This window comes from Lacerta agilis, chromosome 6 (genome assembly GCF_009819535.1).
Source record: "Lacerta agilis isolate rLacAgi1 chromosome 6, rLacAgi1.pri, whole genome shotgun sequence".
In the NCBI taxonomy this organism is placed as follows: domain Eukaryota; kingdom Metazoa; phylum Chordata; class Lepidosauria; order Squamata; family Lacertidae; genus Lacerta; species Lacerta agilis.
This window is the reverse complement of record NC_046317.1, coordinates 44,642,685-44,661,104: the sequence shown is the minus strand read 5'-3', so window position 1 is coordinate 44,661,104 and position 18,420 is coordinate 44,642,685. Positions and strand designations below refer to the sequence as shown.

At 45.6% G+C, this 18,420-nt stretch overlaps 1 protein-coding gene across 1 annotated transcript in view; it reads left to right on the top strand.

Annotated features, from left to right (window-relative positions):
* Nucleotides 1-18,420, top strand: part of ZSWIM5 (zinc finger SWIM-type containing 5) — a 118,325-nt gene that overhangs the window by 98,756 nt on the left and 1,149 nt on the right. The window contains 15 exon segments of the mRNA XM_033152276.1: nt 5,594-5,607; nt 5,609-5,774; nt 7,016-7,192; nt 10,631-10,777; nt 11,485-11,622; nt 12,341-12,601; nt 13,561-13,595; nt 13,598-13,631; nt 13,634-13,697; nt 15,237-15,391; nt 16,607-16,708; nt 16,711-16,768; nt 17,169-17,251; nt 18,180-18,368; nt 18,371-18,418. Of these exon segments, the coding sequence (XP_033008167.1) occupies nt 5,594-5,607; nt 5,609-5,774; nt 7,016-7,192; nt 10,631-10,777; nt 11,485-11,622; nt 12,341-12,601; nt 13,561-13,595; nt 13,598-13,631; nt 13,634-13,697; nt 15,237-15,391; nt 16,607-16,708; nt 16,711-16,768; nt 17,169-17,251; nt 18,180-18,368; nt 18,371-18,418 (1,671 nt within the window).

Here is an 18,420-nt window from a genome sequence, read left to right as displayed (position 1 = left end):
AACTGGTACTGTATTCAGATCCATGGTTCATGGAAAGGAGGGCTTTTATTTCCAGTAACTGTCGGACATTTCTTTAAAGCACAATGGTGTGTGCAGATTATTCTGCCAGTTGAAACGCAAGAGCAAAGCTAATATTGCCATTGCTTGAGAATCTTTGGAGCTTTAATTGGTGCAGTGCACTATTGGAGATTAGATCCTAATTGTGAGAAGTAGATTGAAAACAGTTGGACTACAGCTTGACCTTAATCTCTCTGGAGACGGTTTATGTATTTCCTTTGTTTACAGTTGGGGATTGGGCTAGGTTTGCAGGGGGGTGGGGTAGAGAGAATAAAATGAGGGGGAAATAGGCTTAGTTCAGATGAAACACAAAACAAACAAGCCTCAGGCTCCACAAGCTCCAATTACCTCCCACACTTCCTGGTTTTCCATAAACTATAATTTGTCATTTGTTTGGACTCAAGTCAATAGAGGAAGAGGAGGGAATGTGTGAGCCCGAGGCTTGTTCTTGTAGCGCCAGATTATGGTTTGGCATTATTACATATGGACTTTGGGTTTTGGTTTCAGTTCAGTCAGTGGCACTGTGGTCACCTATAGCCTCTCCTTATGATGGTGGTGTTCAAGATTCCTGTCCTCAGAAACATCTGCACATTGCGGAGGGACTTGGGAGTGTGTTTCTAGGCACATTCTCAGTTTGTGTCAGCACCAGTGAGGCCTGGGGCGGCGGGGGGGGGGGGGGGGTCCTAAGCTGCTACTCTATGCATGGACAAGTCCTTTCTCTGCCATTACAAATAATATCCGTATGGAACTCCTTATGGGCTTCTGTGAAATCCTGGCCATGGAAAACTGTGGTCTTAAGAGAAAAATTGTAAAGTTTTCCTTTTCTTAATCTACTATCATTCTGATAAAAATTATTTTTTAAAAAAGATCTGAAGGATAGACGATAGTTGAGTATACTTATGCCTATGTGAGAAAGATTTTGAAAGAGAGAAGAAGGTTGTGCTAAGAATTTTTGTTATGAGATTTCATCGAAATGTATTTGATAAATAAATACATTGGTAACAGTATACTATTTTGAGTGGAAGGAGCAGCTTTTTTTATAAAGTGCAGCTAAAGGGTTTACGGTGAGACAGTCTTCTGGAATTGTGTCCATTTAAAATGGATTGTGTCTATTTAATTTTTTTAAGTGGGGCTGTAGCTCAATAGAGAATGTGCTTTGTATTCATAAGATCCCAGGATCCCTCTCCAGGTTAAAAAAGGACACAAGGAATTATTCTGGGTGGATTGGACATTACTGATAGATAAACCAGCACTGGAAGGCAAGTTCATGTGTTCAAGATGATATGGGCAATTTTAATATATGCACCTTTTCAATGTGATATGGAAAAGCCAGTTGTGCAGTGACATAAATAGCAGTACTGATTACCAGGGTTTTTAGTATATGTACCACTTGGGCTAATTTTAGTCTTAACCACTCCCATGTGAACACTGCTGTGTCCTTTTCCATGGTGCTTTCTGTGAAGCTGTAACATTTTAAATACTGCTTACACCATGCATATCATCCAGTCTTGGAAAGTAGTCTGAAAGGCAAGGTATAACATTTTCAGATTAGATAGAGTGCCCATGTATTTTTTTTAAAAAAAGATAGAGTGCCCATGCACACCAGCACTGACATCTCCAAGGATATGCCAGCGCGGATGTTCTGCCTGCACAGTTGGGTGGTGCACAAGACATGGAGCATTTAAACACACCACATTAAGATGTCCTTTTGGTAGCTCTTACATGAATGTGATAGCCTTAAAAATGGCTCAAACTCAAGCAAGCATTGATAACATTAGTCATACTCCATGAGTTCTAGTTTGAAGAGAGAAACATACTTTAGCTAAAATCTACCTGGTTTTGGAAAGGGTGGATCTTTATCATTCATTTGAGAACCAGCTAAAAAATTTCTTTAAAATTGATCAATGAAGCTTAGTCCCCTAAACCAAATAATCAGGTGTTCAGCATGCATACAGAGGCTAGGTGAGGGCAGGGCAGTTGAAGACTGCAGACCTAGAGACAGGCCAAGTATCGTAGGCTACCACAGATTGCAGAATAGGCTTAGTTTGCAGACTGAGTTGCTGCAGAACATGCAAAGCACAGCATCCATACAGGTTGTCAGTTTTTCCTCACTCTTAGGCTCTGAAATAATGGTCTCAGCAGCAGTCAGGGCTTGCGCTAGAAAGACTGTTTCACATCTAGCACAGAATATACCGGTACTGGTTCTCATTCCATTTCCTTCAAAGCATATCCATCTTGCTCTCTATCAAAGGTAACATAAGGTGGACACCTGGTAGCTTACTTTGCATTGGTATTGTCCAAGAGGTAGGATACTATTGAAGATTGAACTTACGCCAGATTCAGGAGTTCAGGTCAGGGATGTCTTGTTATTACTTGCACACTTTTCAGAAACCAAACATGGGCAAGTGTAATCTGATCTGCTTCCTTCTTTGCTTGCTGCTGGTAGCAAAGCACTCTAAGCCTCACTTCAGTGGCAGTTCCTGCATATCAAACTTGTGTGATAGTGGTTTCATTTACATGTCATGGTAGACTAAGCTATGACTTACCAGGACTGTGAAAAGATGCTTGTTCGTGGAGAGGAACTCATACCTGCTTTGTTCCTCTCTAGTCTTTCCAGAACAGTGCAGCAGCTAAGCCAAGGAAACCTGGAATCATGGTTAAGGTTTGTTCTCCTTAACTATGATCTGTTTGTGGGCATCAAATAATTCTTGCAGATCTTAGGGTCATGTGTAGCTTGTCAGTTAGCTAACCAAATTCCTACACAGTTCTCACATGCAAGTTTGCCATCTATGCATAGACACAAATTCTGCACTCCAACTCCTGGATTCTGTCATTCCAAATCTGAATAAAGTTCTGTCTTTCTTTTCTCATCGTGTCCCCTGCTGCAAAAGTGCACATTCATGCAACAAATCACTTATGAGAGCTAAATAGATATTGAAATTGATGTGGACACAACAACTAGAGAAAAGGCATAAGCCCAGCCAGCCTTGTTCACACTGGATAGCTATGATGGTTTATAATTAACATCATACCTGTATTTCTGTCTATATAAAAATATCAATGTTTGTAAGTTGAAGTTGGATATTTGCTGAAATAGAGACATTCTAAACAGTGCCAGTGTAGGTTTCTGCTGTTACCACACAAGTTGACAAACTTTTTTTTGTTGATTCTGTAAGTCACTATTGGTATCTTGAGGAAGCATGCAATTTCCAGGTAGCACTGCTGCCGTTTCAGCATTCACAAGAGAGATGTACAACATTGATATGAATGAATAACAAATTATACATTTATTGTCCAAGAAACATATTGTGCAGAAATGATTTGTGCTTTATTACTTCAAGGAAGTACCGCGATACTACTGGGCTCTGACCAGTGTTCTGTGTTAAGTCATATGTTGATGACACACATTCTGTGTAGCTTATTACCCTCCCCCAACACAGTAACTAGTATCAGATTTCAGAACAGGGCAATTAGAGAGTGGTCTATCCCCTGTCATTCACTTCCAGCAGCCTGAGGTTTCGATCAGCTGTTTTGTATAAACCCAAAGGAGAGTTTAAAAACCTGCCACCCAGGAGCCAGCTCTGTGAATTACTTTATGCTGAGCATCGTGGCACTCTCCCAGCCCTTTATCAAAAGAACTGACTATTTAAATTGGCAGCATTGGGGAAACAGCCCTGCTGCAGGCCATTGAACTCCATGGGAGGACTTGCCAGCTGGGAGACTTCAAAAGCCAGATCTATAGAGCTGCACTCTTTTACCCTGTATGAGGAAAGGGAAAGAGACTCTTAGAAGTTCAAGGATGGCTGCCCTGCATTTGTGGTTGGGCCCCAAAAGGAAATGCCAGGAACTGCCCCCAAACAGTTCCATACCGCTGCTGTTCAGAATGCTCTGGAGGCAGAAAAAAGTTCTCGTTCTCCAGAGATTTGTGGAAAAGTCTGAGCCGCTTAAAAGAAGGCCGGAGAAGGAGATTAACAGACTCTCAAGTGGGGTGAGGGCAAGATGAACAAAACAGAATGGGCAGACATGGATGGCTTTTGCTGCCCTATAGCCCAAACCTGCAACCTGCCAGATCTGAACAGAGCCCACCAGCGGTGTATGGAAGCCCACCAGGTGCTTGGCAGAGTCCCTGTTTTAGCAAACAGGCAAGTGCAAGAGGTTTACAGAGCCCCTGGTTGCCCACACATAGCTGGTGGGCTCTGTGCTGCTTAGTGGGTCATATATTATGCAGGCCTGCTGCAGTCTCTGGCTGCGAGTGGAATTGGTAATTTCCCAAGCCAGCAGGAAGAGTCCAAGTCAGTGCCAGTTGTGAGAGGAGAGCAGCCTGCTTAGTTGGAGTTGTGCAAAGCTCAAGATTAGCTCTGGATATAATGATACCTTTTCCTTACAGCATGTTCTCTTGGTGGAAATGTATGCAGGTTTTTGAGTTACATAGAACTCCTGCAGGCCATGAAATTGGCCCAATCAAACATATAACTGTGTGTGCATGTGTGTGTGTGTGCACGCGCGCTGTGCGCACACACACTTTAGGACTAGCATAAACAGCTTTCCTGCTATAGAGCTTTCACTGAAGCCTGAATTCTCTTCCTTGGCTGGAATAAGGTTCTGTACCACAGGACCAAAAGCGTGACACTATTTGTTAGTATGGTATGGTTGAAATTATCTTGCCCTTTGCATGTAACTAAGAATAAAAGCATCAATGAAGTAGACTGCAGTCCACAAAAACATATGCCATAATAAATTTGTTAGTCTTTAAAGTGCCACAAAACTTTCTATTATTATTAACCAAGAGGCATTGTATGTTGCTTTAGGGCAGCTGTGGCTAGTCTGTGGCTCTCCAGATGTTGCTGGACTATAGCTCCCATCAGCTCCTGGTACGGGATGATGAGAGTTGTAGTCCAAAAAATTAACTATCTCTTCCTTGCCTCTTCTATGCATTCTGATCACTGCTTTGTTGACAGCTATGCCAAGATCACAATAAGGAGTATTATGGCCAGCAGGGCGCTGTGAAAACTTCAAGTTTGGGGGAGTAGTTTTCAGAAATTAACATCAAAAACCTCTTCAATGCAAAATAGGCTGGAGAACAATGGCAGATGTAATGCCATTGTGATACTGCTTTTCTAAAGTGGAGCAAACGTTTACTGGGTAAAAATCAGGTTATCATTTGGAACTTCTGACTCTTGGGCTTGCTGCAGTATTTAAAACAGTCTTTGATGGTGCAGTTCAAACAGGAATTTTGTCCTGGCAGATCGAAATAATCTCAGGTGCATATGCAATTATTGTCTCCCAATTTCCATCTCTCAAGAATACAGTGGAGTTTTCTGTATGGAAAAAAATGTTGACTTTAGCGATTTATTTGCTTTTATAAATCCTTCCTCCCAATGTGCGGTGCATTTCCCTGAAGCAAGATGTGGATGTTTCTTTAAAAATTCCCCAGGTGGGGAAACATTGCATGGGGTGGGGGTAACCTTGCTGCATGGTTACACAAGATAGCAGTGAATAACTCCTCTGCATTTCTGCACCTGGTTCATTCATACAGGGGCCTTGTGGGTGTTGTGTGGTGTTAAATCCACACTGCACACTAGAAGAGAAGGGATGCTGGCTGCGACAGCTGCGGAAGTGGGGAGATATGGATGTCTGCCCGCTGGAGGATGGGAATTACGGCAATGAACTTCCCAACATCACTAGTGCACTTACTCAGAGCTCCAGTCACAGGCAAAGTAAGTTGCGGGGTGAGAGTGTCTTATCTTCTGCTATGTAATGTTTTTCACACTGGGGAATCCCAGTGTTATAACAAGCTGTTGAACAAAACAAAAAACAACAACTGGAAAGACCCTGGCTGTGCACAAATATAAAAGCTTGCTCAGGTGAGAGATTATCCCTATTGTTGCCTCTGCATGCCAGTTGGTAGACTCCTTTGTGGAAGTACCAGGGTGGAGACATGCAGCCCTGTCAGTAGGGCTTCTTCCACCCTACACACTTCATATGTGTTCTGTTTAAAATAGATCATTGAGGGGGAAACTGCTGAAATGCAATGTTGCCTGGTTTGAATTCTTAGAGCTTTTGGAATAGTGACTTTTCCCATTCTATTTCTAGGTATCTCTGGTGGCTCATGCTTTCCCCACCCCATCCATTCTCTTGCTATCCTTCTCTTATCCATTGCTTGCTGGGTTTGGGTCATGGGAGGAATGGTTTATCCATGGGAGGGCTGGTACTGCTGGTACTGGGATTGGTACTGCTGGTACTGGGATTGGTTGTTTTGCATACTACTACTACAAACAAGAACCAATACATTTAAAAAGAAGAAGTTAAAGTTCAGTGAATCCTTTCAGTGTCCTCAATATCCCCTGTGCTGCATTTCATTGTGACGAAGCCCATTCATATAGCTGGAACTTTAGGGTGAAGTCTGCACAAGCATCAGTGGTGTACTTTGGCATTGTGAAGAGTCCATTGCAACCCTTGTGGAGAGAGGAAACTGCATCTGTTTTGTTTGTAGGGCATTTAGCATTCTAAGCATAATTAGTTATTGGAAGCCTCCTCCCGTTAAACTGCAAAACACCCACAGTTTGGATAAAAACCCAAAGCTCCTTAACTATCAGCCCTCCTCACCCTTTGGCCTCAAATCTATCTCTAAATTGGACAGCTATTTAGATGAATGCATGCTGATTTGCCCTAATTAATTTATAGCAGTGGTACAATCTGGGATTTTCAAGTCTTTGCAGCAGTCCTGCTGCAAGCAGGAGGAATATATTAGATATGCGTGGTAGCAAATCTCTAGTCAATTACTTTGTTTGGATATGGTTTAATTTTTTAAAAAAACATGGTGACAGGAAATTCTGCTATTGTGGTTGTGGTTTGTTGTGGTGATGGCCACGCACCTCAGTGGTCAGACCCATGGTGGCAAACACTAACCAAGTCCATTCAACACACTTGGCTACTCTGTATGCTCTTTTCCTTGTAGACTCTTTAGCAAGGTCAAGACGCACAGTGTTCACTCGTGCCATCGAAGGTTGTGACCTGCACTGGCAGGATAGCCACCTCCAGCGGATAATCAGCAGCGACTTCTACATCTCTCCCTCTTATCAAAGGGAGGGTGAGGGCCTCCTCTTCAACTCACAAGGACAGCCTTTGTGGCTGGGTAAGTTGTTACTCTTCTTGGTAGCAGCCATTATGTTCTTGCCTGGTAGCATACTACTCTGGGGATTATGGTATGCTGAAGGAAGAATATTGTGTTTGCTCAAGAGATGACTGGAAAATTAAATTTGGAATCCTACTCTGGTAAAATAAGAAAAGTACACATTTGTGGTCACTTTAGGGAAGAACACATCATCTACTTACCTTGCGGAACCTGAGAACCTATGACATCCAGTCATTTCCTATGCAGACTTGGGTCCCTTAACAGAAAGCTAGTGCCTGGCCTCAAAGACATCTTACCTGGCCTCTGGTCCTTTTCTTGGGATACCAAGGGACAGATTAAACTAAGCAGTTGTTAGCAGGAGCCAGTGTAATGAGTCCCGCAATTGCAACAGGGTTTCCTCCCTCTCCTTCCCTGCACCTCTTAAATTGGCTTGTGGTTGGGGTTGGAAGAAGAGAAGAGAAGGTTAATGGGTGATATGATAGCCATGTTCAAATATATAAAAGGATGTCATATAGAAGGAGGGAGAAAGGTTGTTTTCTGCTGCTCCAGAGAAGCGGACACGGGGCAATGGATTCAAACTACAAGAAAGAAGATTCCACCTAAACATTAAGAAGAACTTCCTGACAGTAAGAGCTGTTCGACAGTGGAATTTGCTGCCAAGGAGTGTGGTGGAGTCTCCTTCTTTGGAGGTCTTTAAGTGGAGGCTTGACAGCCATCTGTCAGGAATGCTTTGATGGTGTTTCCTGCTTGGCAGGGGTTGGACTGGATGGCCCTTGTGGTCTCTTCCAACTCTATGATTCTAACCCCTCAAACAGAACATGGGGGAAAGAGAGGGGAGATATTTCCATCTGGCAAGCAGAAATATTCACCCTGATGGAATGGTCATATAGCACAACACTGAATTCCTTCCCTTCTTGAAACTTTCTCTTCAGGATGGGAAGAGCCTTATGCTACACAGTAGCTTAAGGCAACAGTGTCTTGGAGAAGTTTGTCCAAGGCTGTAATGCCAACAAAGACGGTTATCTGCCTGACACTAAACAGGAGACTCCACATCTGTGGTTCAAACATTAAGCTGCGGTAGCAGCTATACAGGAAGAAGATAGCGTGACACACACGTGTGCGTGTATGTGTATATACCGTGTTTCTCCTAAAATAAGACATAGCCATAAAATAAGCCATAGCAGGATTTCTACGCATTTGCGAAATATAAGCCGTTCCCCAAAAATAAGCCATACCCCGAAAATAAGCCATAGTGATGCGGCACCTCCCATTAAAACAGCCTGGAGAGGCGTGGCTATGCAGTGTACTGATGCGACGTGGTTAAAATAAGACATCCCCTGAAAATAAGCCATACTGTGTTCTGTTGAGGAAAAAAATTATAAGACGGTGTCTTATTTTAGGAGAAACACGGTATATATTTTGCAGTTTCTCCCAGAGCCTCTGCTTCTATAGCTGAGTACTCAGGCTACACCATCAAGAGCAACATTTGCTATGCTGTTCAGAGTACTGAAGTTCAGGGACTCTCTAGCACCCCACCAGAGCTGAACCAACTGCACCAGCGACCCAAGTGATTGCTTGGGGTGGCAATATCTCAAGGGGTGCCAGTGAAGCTGAGGGGTGCACCTGTCTCGTTCCTTGCAGCAGATGTGCCTGGGCACAATTCAAGTACTACAGCCTGGCAGCCATAGCAATGCATGGGATTCTGAGTGGTACCATTTGAATCATGTGGAACAATCGTCTGGAGCCACAAAAAGTTATGGATGAAACTTTGCTTTATTCTGCTCCTCAACCCTCAGTGGTTTACATAAATTCCTCCCTAGCTTGTGAGATGTCTGACTTACCAAAGGAATTAATCCCACACTTTGTGATTCTGAAATATTGTTGTCTTGTCTTCCCACTTTTTTGGTTTTTTTGGAGCTCCTCCTAGAGGACATCAGCAGCACCATGGAATTGCTTTTGATTTGCCAGCAGCATTTGAATGATGCCGTGCTTTATATGATGCATGATCACTAGAGATTCTTATTGAAATGTTTGTGCCTCAAGCCTTCTGCTCATCCTGTAGCCTTTAATAGCAGGAGATTTGGAGGAGGGAATATAGCTGCATTCTAAAGGCCTTTGGAGACCTTGTAGAAAATGCTTCCTTTAGAGGAAGTCATGCTCCTCTGGCTTTGGCTTCTACGTTTCCCCATGGCAGAGACATTTGCAGAGGAGCGGGCCCTTTGTTGCTTCCCCACCCCCACCCCCGTGCATGTTGTCTGTTCCCCCTTACAACCTCTCCCTCAGAGTCGCAATCCTCTCCACAGCAACTGTGACTTCAGGTGGAGATCAACCAGCAGGAACAGATGAATTTCTGTGCCACACAATGGTATTGCTCACAGGGGCAAGCTGTTTCCGAGTAATTGAGATCCTCAGGAATGACGCAAAATGCACACTCGGTGGAGAAGTGCTTCCAGTGAGGGATTCAGGGAGCTGAACCCAAGTTGCAGGATGAAATGCAAGTCTTTCCTAGGCAAGGAGAGTTGAGAGGGGTGAGGGGTGGAACAGCTAAGTGTGGCCTTTTTTAGGATGGAGCTGGATGCAGGGAACATTTTCAGCATCAGTTATACAAAGCAAATGCAGATGCCTCTGTTCCAATGGAAATCCAGCATGCCAGGGAGAAGGCCAGGCTGAAAACCTTATCCTTACTTGGCAGCTTTCCATATAAAACACAGGTCTTTCCTATGAGGAGACATCTTAACATGCAATTCCTCACCTGCAGTTGGAGGTCTAGGAACAACATGCACCACGTGCTATTTCTGCCTGTTTGGGATCAGCCATCATCTTCAAAGGGTCTGGCCATTGCACAAAGACTAGTTTAACTTGATGGAATATAGGCAGCTGCTGTATACCAAGTCAGACCCCTGGTCCATCCAGCTTTGCTTTGTTGATACTGACTGGCACCAGCTCTCCAGGGTTTCACATGGGGATCTCTCCCAGGACTAGCAGGGATTGAACCTGGGGCCTTTTGCATGGAAAGGATGTTCTTCTCTTCCACTGAGCCCTCCCCTTAACTTGATAGGTGGTGTAGGACTTGGTTGCATTGGAAAGTAAGAGGTGGGTCCTTTATTGTTTCTGGCAGGAGCAACAGTGGGCTGGCAGGATTAGGAGCTGAACTGTATAATCAGAATAACATAGGACAGCCCACCTGGGTCTTTGCCACTTCAGATTACAGGTGCAGGACTGTATATTTGGAAATACCTCTATGTAAAACAACAACCCCATGTAATATTTATGCACACATGGTTTGGTTCTAATAAAAAACAAGGCAACAAAATAGAGAATTTAGATACAGAAATTGAATCCCAAGCTCTTGATCATAGAGTTGATTTGCTTACATAGACAATACCATTTGCCTATATTGCGGGCTTAATTGCACACACTGTTTGTATTATGCCACAGAACATGTTCCCACAGCCTGTGCCCGTGTCGATGCCCTTCGTTCCCATGGATACCCTAAGGAAGCACTCCGCCTAACGGTGGCTATAATCAACACCCTGAGGTTGCAACAGCAGAGGCAGCTGGAGATATACAAGCATCAAAAGAAAGGTATGAGTTGGCCTGTTGTTGTGGGTTTAGGCTGGCTGTCTTGAAGGATAGTTAGGTGCTTTTATGAGCATTGTAGGGCCCAGCAGGAGCTGCCTAGAGCTTTTCCAAACAGTAAAACAACAACAGCCCCCCAACCCCTCCTCCAACATTTTAGACTCATTCCATCTCCTGAGAGCACCTATCCCTGGATAGCTGAAGAGGCAGCTGGTGAATTGGCAGAGCCAGCTGAGAAAGGGAGAGAGGGAGGGAGGGTAGGATTCTATCAAGGATGAACAGATCCAACAGCTCCCCATAGGACGGGTGTGTCACGTTATGGGACAACGGCTTTGCTCATCCTAGAATTCTGCTTATCATGCCCTTGCAGCTGATGCTGAAACTCTGTGCTGACTTTACCAATAAAGCCTTTGGGGATTTCCCAAGCCGAGAGTCAAAATCTTTTGTCTGAGGTTGTGAGCCAGGACAGTGACCAGTTCACCTTGCCTAATAGTAAGCTCAGTCTTGTCACAATGGAAGAACATGGTACCAACACAGCAAATGGAAAGGGAGGTGCGTGCAGAGGAGTCTTGACTGTCCTCTGCCAGGCTTGTGAAACTTTGTGCCTTGGAAGATGGAACCAGAAATTATGCCTCTTATGGCAGAAAGGAAGGATCATAAGTAATTACTGTGGGATTTTCCCCCACTCCCCTTATTCTATTTGTCTACTCCAGAACTGCTGCAGAGAGGAGCAACCACCATCACAAATCTGGAGAGCTGGGTGGGGCACCCCCTCAATCCCATTGGTTGCTTATTTCTCACTTTGACAGAAGCATGTCGAGTAGAGGATGAAAACTGCCTTGAAATTTCAGGTATAAGTATATGAGAACCCCAGACTGCCAAACCCTGAGCCCAGAGCAGCGTTTCTGCTCTTTCCCTGAGCCTCCATGTTGGAGCCATTTTCAAGTTTCTGCTGTTGCAGTCTATAGAGTTGGAAGAGGCTATCTATTCTGTTGTGGTTGGATTCCTGTGGGACACCCTGTGCTGACCAGAGGAAAAGGTCTTTGGGCAAACCGTTTCTGTGAAATATGCAAAAGTTGTTGGTCCCAGAAACAAGTGCTGGCCTGCAGACTGTCTGAGTGTTCAGCTGCCTCTGGCCCAACATACCCTGTCAATCAGGGAGGGAGAAATTGTAGCCCTCCAGATATTGCTGGTGTCCAACTTCCATCAGCCCCAGCCAGCATGGCCGAGAGTTGTAGGCCAACAACAACTGAAGAGTCGTAAGTTTTCTCTCCCTGCTGTAGGTGAATTGAGGGGCTCAGGTGCTTTATGGCCTTCCTACCTTGCAGCTCCCCAATGCCGGTATGAATTAAAGGACTGTGAATCTCAACACAGCTCAGCCCAGTACATCCGGTCATGTGAGCAATGCCAGGAGGCAGGCACTGTGCTGTTTTCTAAAAGCAAGTAGGTTAAGAAGGACCAATGGCAGTGATGGAGCCAGTCAGGCTATGAATTTTGGAAGGAGGCAGGAGGGAGACTCTACCTGGAGGTTGCACTGCTCATCTTATTGATAACTCTCTTCTCCATCAGATGCTGGCGATGCCAAGCCTCCCGTGTATCAACATGTGCCTGTGGCCAATAGTTGCCCTGAGAGTGGGGAATCCTACCTATCCCTTGCTTTGGAAGTCGCACTGATGGGGATGGGGCAGCAGCGGGTGATGCCAGAGGGCCTTTATGCTCAAGACAAAGTGTGGCGCAACGAGGAGCAAATCATTGCCCGCTTGCAGGAGCTGCAGCTGGACGCTGTGCTGGTGCAGACGCTACGCAAACAGTGTATCCTGCTCCTGGAAGGTGAGAGGACTGAGATGCTGCCCTCAACCGCTCTGGAGGAAGGAGGCTGAACCTACTACCCTGAAACAGTCTTAAGTTCCCTGCATTAAGCAGTATATTCCACAGAAAATCCGCCTCGGTCACAATAACTTATACCAGTCACGTATGGATGGTCAGAAGGATATTTGATCGGAGCAATGTATGTATTATGGGATGGGGGTTGGGAACATAACGAGATAGGATCTCAAAAGAAATGTTCTCAAAGAGAAGTACTCAGTATAGATATCACCCTTCCCTGAGCACTAGAAATCCCACCAAAATAAAAAACAAGCCCCTCTTCTTATGCTTTAACTTGATGCTCTCCATACAGTTTGTTTCCCCAAATTTCCCCTACACTCACAAAGCCGCTTAAAACACATGATGCTGGTTTGAGGTTTTTTTCAGTTAAAAGGAACCCCTTGCAGTGGGGATTGCAGCTCCTCTGTCGCAAGGCTCCCCACTTGCAGCTGTGTGCAGAAGGAAATCCAAGTCAGCCTCTTGCAGATTTCTGCTTTCCCCATGCTCTCCACTGTGGCAGCATTTTCAAACCTCTGCAGTCCCCATATATGGAGGAGGAGTTCAGTGTGTAGCCAGAGCAGCGGGGGCGGGGGGGGGGAGAGTGTCTTTTGTCCCCCAGTAGCTTCTGGTGCATCAGGAAGAAAGGGAGGAGCAGCAGGCCTTCTGTGTGATGGTTCAGGGGGTGTGCTTCTGATTCCATGGGTCTGCAATTTTAGAACTCCTGAGCAGAGCAAAATCAAGTATGCCCTCCCTGATACTTAGGAACCCAGCTTGTTTGGTCTGAATCCCTACCATATAACAGAGGCCAGTTGGGAAGGTATCATCTTGTTTGCGGGACTGTTGAGCCAGCAAAAACTCTCTGGCTTAAATTCAAAGGGTCTGGTTTGCAGGGTATACACTGACATGGCTCTGCTCCTGACTAGGTGGCCCTTTCAGTGGCCTTGGCGAGGTCATCCACCCGCGGAAAGCGTCCCCATGCACACCTTTGCCAAGTACCGTTTTCTGCCTTGCTGCCCCACGACGCTGACCTGGCCTACAAGCTGGCACTGCGCTCCATGAGGTTGGTACCGCCTTTCCCCTTCCTTCATTTAATAAAAGGCAGCTTGCAATGTGAAGGTGGGAACAGCAAGCGTTTCCCCCCCCCCCCAAGATTGCTCTGCGTCTTCAATATTCTGTCCTAAAACTTCTCCAGCATCCAGTTTGCTACAGTACTATTTATTTTTCTGGCAGGTTTTCCAAGGAAGGATTAGTATGCATTTTCCTTTAAAAAGGAATGCAAAGACAAAGTTACTGATTAGCAGGTGCAGTTGGTCTGCTTCATCAATAGGCTGTTTATTCCTTACTTATATAGGTGGGTGGTTTTTTTGTTTTTTGAAAACGGGTATTTTAGTCAGAACAGCATTCTGAAATTCTAAGGACCCAGTAGTTCTAGTATCATCACGTGGGTTTCAGGCAAATAGTAGTGATGGAGTACAGAACCGGAGGGTTGGGAATGCTCCCTGATGGGAACCCCACATACCACCCTTAGTAACCGATGCAAAGAGTCTGCTTATAGCTGCTCCAGCCAGATAGAAGAGCCGGTTCCCATGACACAACCAAGCTGGCTCAGCGAGACCACATGGACATGCAAGATCCCAGGAGAGGAGGCTTTGCTTCATCCTGGCTTTTGACTGCTGCACCATGAGAGACTAAGCCAAGGTTTGGCTCACAGTGTTGTTGGAATGGGGACTCTGGCTTAAGCTCTCTCCTCACTATCCATGAGTGGCAACCCTCAGCTATGGCGTGGCAGTAGGAAGGATTGGGGGTGGGTAGGAGAAAAGCAGCTGCAAAGTGTGGGAGCCCTACACGTCCACGGAGTCTCACTGAGCCAGTTTGTTTTGTTGTGTCGTGTGAACCAGATTGTGTAGTGCGTTGAAAAGAGTAGGCAGGCTGCTGCTGTTGTTGTTGTTCAGTCATTCAGTCGTGTCCGACTCTTCGTGACCCCATGGACCAGAGCACGCCAGGCATGCCTATCTTTCACTACCTCCTGCAGCAGGCTAGGACTGGATAAAGCAATGCCCTTGGTCTCTTGGGTGGTTCCTTTGTTCTTATCAGGAAGGGCATAACAGGAAATGCAGGAAGCCATTCAGGTGTTGTAGTGGCTGTGTGTCCCAGCAAACAGGTTGTGCTGGGAGGGAGAGTTCTTGTTTCCAGAAGGCTGAAGGGGGGGAGGCTTTAAATAGAAACATGTGAGCAGGTAGCTCCAAACTGCAGCAGATGCCCTGGGGCAAGACAGCCCCCTTCCCCGCCATCTCTAAGCAAAACCAGATGACCGCTGTGTGCAAATCATGCTTGGCTCTGACATAAAAGCACAAGAGGGGGATGTTTCTAAACTTATATTTTTCTTACAAGTTTATAAATCACTCCTTAGTTCTCTCTAGTGGCCTTTCAAGTTTTGGTCTTGCATCCATATGTTGTAGAAGACCTCAAGGTTTACTACAGAGTTGTTACAGACAGCATACCATTGACAAAGAAGGCCAAAAAATTTTTTAGACTTACCCGACCCCTGGTAGGTACCCTTTCTTCCCTGGACTGACATTGCTGGTTTGGTCCTCCCTAGGCTGCCCGTTCTGGAGACGACTCCCTCAGGCGACGTCACCCACCCTCACCATATTGTTTCAGTGGTGCCTAGCAGATACCCGCGCTGGTTTACTCTGGGACACTTGGAATCACAACAGTGTGAACTTGCTTCCACCATGCTGACAGCAGCCAAAGGTGGGTGAAGGACTCCTTGCGTAATGGATTATAGCCACCAGAAAACTCTAGCTGGCTTGCTCACCATTTGGACCTGTGCGATGAAGAAAGCCAGTGTGGTTCAAAAAATCAATGAAGGACAGCTTTGGCCATTGGTGGGTGGGTTGACTCCCATGTTTTGGGTGGTCCTTGGACAAGGTAGCCTCAGTGAGTACTTCCCTCCTATCTCCTCTGCCCCATAACTTGCTCTCTTCCTCTAGGCACAGTCCACCCACATGGCATTTCCTTGAGAACTGGTTGTGATGAGGCTCCAGCTAACTGCTTGTCTCTGTTCCTTGACCTTGCAGCAAGGACTTCCAGTTTTATTTACAGGCGCTCCCTTAATCAGTTTGGGGCATGCCCTATAGAGAAATGTGATCATTGCAACATTTCTGGCCTGTTTATCATCAGGGCTTTGCCTTTAATTCACTTAAAACTCCCATTACTAAATTTCCATCTTTATTAGGATGTCTACGCGTGTAGGATGAGCTCTCCTGGCATCCCACTCTGTCCTGACCCTGGAGATCCATCACTAGGGCTCATCCACACTTCTTCCTGTCCTACTGCTTTCCCCTGGGGAAACCACTCTTTAACGCTCAGAGCAAAGGGCAATTCGGGTTTTCTCTAGATTGACCTTTGCTCTGATTAGCACTAAGAGCATGTTTTCCCTTGGAAAGGAACGGTGTGAGGGAAAAAACCACTGGGACTTGTGGCTAGAAAGTGCAGGTGAAAGGAGAACCACTTGGACTCATGCTTTCAAGGCACAGGACAAGCAGAAATGTGGAAGAGCCCTGGTCAGTGTAGATAATACTGAGCTAGATGGATCAATGGTCTGACTCAGTATACGGCTGATTCCTTTGTTCTAAGCACTCTTGTTGTTGTTCTCTGCGGGATATTTGCTTGAGTTGAGAAAGGCTGAAGTGGGTAGAATTTGGGGGTTGAGGAGGGGTCAAGTGAACACTTAATGGAGCAGACAAAAAGGCTTTGATCTGAAATTCAAGGTGTCCCTTTTATGTGCACTTCATCCCAATTCTCCCCACCAAGGCTGTGGGGAAAAGGAAGAAACCAATTTTCTGCTCTGCTCCCAGATGTTTAGGAGTGCAGTACTGTCTAGTTTAATCGGGAGAATGCTGATGTCTTAGTAGGGAGTTGGCAACCTGCCAGGCAGTAGGTGAGTTCTTTCCTGTCTCCAATCCAGGGACATGCTGCGCCTACGTACGGTTCTGGAAGCCATTCAAAAGAACATCCATTCCTCCTCTCTGATCTTTAAGCTGGCCCAGGATGCCTTCAAGATTGCCACACTGCTGACAACAACTCTGACACAACCCTGCTCAATGTGGCACTGGAGCTGGGACTGCAGGTAAGGGAGAGAGGCAATCGCTAGGAAAAGCAGGGAACTTTCCAGGGCTATGTTTTCAAAGGGCAAGCCTCCCTTGAAGCCAGTGGTAGAGTCTGAACCTGGCTGAGAACTTGGGCCTTCTTGCTGTTTTATGGTGGACTCTTAACATGCAACTCTACCTGTTAATTAATGGACAGAATTTACAGACCACCTGAAAAGTTCAAAGCAGCTAATGCATGGTCTCAGGTAGACTTCATCCAAGGAGCTTATGAAGCCAGTTCTGCTATTTCTGCACCAGAAATACATCCAGTATTCATATCATTCTCTGGGTTATACAGGGTTATACAGATCTAGGAAAGTGCAAGCCCAAGCTTTGTGACTGTCTCTGGAAATAATCATTGTCTACTCATTTGCCGTTCCGGTAATGCGCATGACCCTATCAACCTTGAACTGGAGACGGAGGGAAATGGTGCGATGGCTGGTGACCTGTGCTACAGAAGTGGGTTGGTATCTCTCATTCACACATCTTGCAGGGAGGGCTGCAGCCCAAAGCAAGTCTGTAGATTCTGATGAGCCAGTGGCAGCTCCTGCTCACACAAAAGGATAATATTATTTAAGACAGCACTTTCAAGGGTTAAAAGGACTTCACATCTTGCTGAATCCTCATCACAATTATGTAGATGGGCACTGATCATCCCCATGTCTCAAATGTGAGGACTGAAAGAGAAGGGCTTGCCTGAGAACTCTTACTGAGTTTGTGGCAGAGGTGAGATTCAAATCAAGGACATCTTGAGTCATAGCTCCATGTCTTGTAGGCTACATGCATCAGCACCCAAATGTCCGCAGATGCAGCCGTTTCCCATGTGATAAGATCCCTGCACTAGCAAAACAACAACAGATAATGTAGTTACAGGTAGGTAGCCGTGTTGGTCTGCCATAGTCAAAATAAAACAAAAAAAATCCTTCCAGTAGCACCTTAGAGACCAACTAAGTTTGTTCTTGGTATGAGCTTTCGTGAGCATGCACACTTAGTAATTTTATACTAAGGAAGATACCATTGTGTGCAGCTTTTAAAAACATCTAACCTGTTGTTGTTTTTTTGCTAACATAAACCAGAAGCCTTCCACCTATAACGTTAAGCCAGACATTAAGCTTTCTGTGATCATAGCAGTTTTGGTTATTGGCACAGCCCTTCATTGTGAGTCTTGCCAAATTTAGCAGTGATGTCCAGCTTCTAGGATACAGACTAAGAGGTTAGGGTGTGGCTGACTTAGCTTGTACCTCTGTAACACTGCAGAGCCCAATATTTATGAAGACAGTTTTGAAGCACTCAGCTTTTTTTTTTTTTTGCTACTGCCACATACTCAAGTGCTCCAACATCATGTTTGCCACTTTACTATTGGTTGAAAAGCTTGTGCTCCCTTCTTGCAGGTGTACGGGCCTTAGTCAGCATCCTGCAGAGCTGGTACACCCTCTTCACCCCGACTGAAGCCACCAGCATAGTAGCAGCAACGGTGATGTCCCATACAACCATCCTGCGCCTCAGCTTGGACTACCCGCAGCGAGAAGAACTGGCCAGCTGTGCCCGCACGCTGGCCCTGCAGTGCGCCATGAAGGACCCCCGAACTGCGCTCTCTCCGCCCTGACCCTCTGCGAGAAAGACCACATCGCC